The 1702-nt window shown below is 70.3% G+C and overlaps 1 protein-coding gene across 2 annotated transcripts; it reads left to right on the forward strand.

Annotated features, from left to right (window-relative positions):
- Positions 1-146: 146 nt before the first annotated feature.
- NDUFS8 (NADH:ubiquinone oxidoreductase core subunit S8) lies at positions 147-1490 on the forward strand. 2 transcript variants are annotated; one of them, XM_035311575.1, is made up of 7 exons: positions 147-201; positions 296-347; positions 435-497; positions 590-679; positions 771-943; positions 1023-1151; positions 1248-1490. In XM_035311575.1, the coding sequence occupies exons 2-7, from the start codon at positions 308-310 to the stop codon at positions 1377-1379; spliced, it is 627 nt and encodes a 208-aa protein (XP_035167466.1). In that variant the 5' UTR covers positions 147-201; positions 296-307; the 3' UTR covers positions 1380-1490. The 2 variants fall into 2 exon arrangements, with proteins under 2 accessions (XP_035167466.1, XP_035167465.1); XM_035311574.1 differs by having other exon boundaries at positions 163-201; positions 271-347.
- Positions 1491-1702: the final 212 nt, after the last annotated feature.

Raw genomic sequence — 1702 nt, forward strand, 5'->3', positions numbered from 1 at the left:
ATGGGTGGGTTTTGGGGGGGAGGAGGCGAAATCTGGGCCCCATGGGTGTCTTTTTTTTTTGTGGGGGGGCGAAATCTGATCCCCTTGGGTGGGTTTTGGGGAGGGGGTGTGTGTGCCAATTAATCATGGGGGCAGAAGGCCCGTGTCGCGCTGGGGGGGGGGCGCTGGGGGTGCCCAGGACACCCATGTCCCCTGGGGGAGGTGAGGGGGGGGCTGTCCCCCCACGTTGCCGCCAGCCCGGCCCCTGTGTGCCCTCCCCCCGACACCCAGCGCTCGGAGCCCACGGCCCCCACAGGCAGGAGCGGACATGGCAGCGCTGCGCCTGCTGCACCGGGCTGCCCGTGCAGGTGAGAGCGGCCACCCCGCGCCCCCCACCCCAAAAATGGCCCTGTTCTCCCCCCCCCGCCTTACCCCCCTCCTCTGCCCCCTCCCAGGCCCGCCGCCCCCCCCGTGCTACCTGCGCCCGCTCAGCACCACCGCCCCCAGGGACTGCTACAGTGAGTACCCCCCGCCCACCCCCGTCCCGGCGGGGGGCTGCCGCCGTCCCCCCACGCCGTGCAGGGTGGGGACGGCGTCCTGCTCCCCGCAGAGTACGTCAACATCCAGGAGCCGGCCATGGACATGAAGTCCATCACCGACCGCGCCGCCCAGACCCTGCTGTGGACGGAGCTCTTCCGAGGTGAGCCCTGCGGCACGGCCTTGCACGTACCCCCCCGGTCCCCTCGCTGTCCCCCGGGGTGACGTCCCGCTCCCGCTGGACCCCCCCCCAGGCCTGGCCATGACGCTGAGCTACCTCTTCCGTGAGCCGGCCACCATCAACTACCCCTTTGAGAAGGGCCCGCTGAGCCCACGCTTCCGCGGGGAGCACGCGCTGCGCCGCTACCCCTCCGGAGAGGAGAGGTGCATCGCCTGCAAGCTCTGCGAGGCCGTCTGCCCGGCACAGGTGAGCCCCCTGCACCCCCTCCTCCGTCTCTGGGGGCTCCCGGGAGCCCCTGGTGCCATCCTCTCCCCCTCGGTGACAGGCCATCACCATCGAGGCCGAGCCCAGGGCTGACGGCAGCCGCCGCACCACCCGCTACGACATCGACATGACCAAGTGCATCTACTGCGGCTTCTGCCAGGAGGCCTGCCCCGTGGACGCCATCGTGGAGGTGAGCCCAGGAGGGGGGCTGCCGGCCCGGGGAGGGGGACACCGAGCTCCCTGGGGACGTGGGGGGTCTCACGGTGAGCGTCTCTTGTCCCGGCAGGGGCCCAACTTCGAGTTCTCGACGGAGACGCACGAGGAGCTGCTCTACAACAAGGAGAAGCTGCTCAACAACGGCGACAAGTGGGAGGCCGAGATCGCGGCCAACATCCAGGCCGATTACCTGTACCGGTGACGGCCGGGGGCTGCGCCATGTCCCCCCCGATCCCATAATAAAGGGCCTTCATGTGCTGCCACAGCCCCCCTGTGCTGGGGGGGCGAGGCACCGGCCCCTTCCTAACCCCGAGCTTGTGCCTTGGTCTCTTCTTTGCCAACCCTGAGTGGGCTCATCAGTGGGGGGGGCGGCATGGCTGTGCCACGGGGAGGGGGGCAGCGATGCTGGGGACAGCCTCCCGTCCGTGCCCCGTTCTGGGGTGGCACGGGAGCATGGGCAGCACCAGCGGCAGGGGACGTGGGTGCCGTGGGGTTAAGCTGAGCGGTGCAGGGGGAGGCACAGCT

This window comes from Oxyura jamaicensis (assembly GCF_011077185.1).
Source record: "Oxyura jamaicensis isolate SHBP4307 breed ruddy duck chromosome 5 unlocalized genomic scaffold, BPBGC_Ojam_1.0 oxy5_random_OJ70579, whole genome shotgun sequence".
NCBI lineage: Eukaryota > Metazoa > Chordata > Aves > Anseriformes > Anatidae > Oxyura > Oxyura jamaicensis.

What these genes read in the sequence shown, in the direction of transcription:
- NDUFS8 (XM_035311575.1), top strand. Translation starts at nt 308, where the DNA reads ATGGCAGCGCTGCGCCTGCTGCACCGGGCTGCCCGTGCAG. An exon ending in GCACCGGGCTGCCCGTGCAG is followed by an intron (nt 348 to 434) that starts GTGAGAGCGGCC and finishes GCCCCCTCCCAG; the next exon opens with GCCCGCCGCCCCCCCCGTGC. An exon ending in AGGCCGTCTGCCCGGCACAG is followed by an intron (nt 944 to 1,022) that starts GTGAGCCCCCTG and finishes CCTCGGTGACAG; the next exon opens with GCCATCACCATCGAGGCCGA.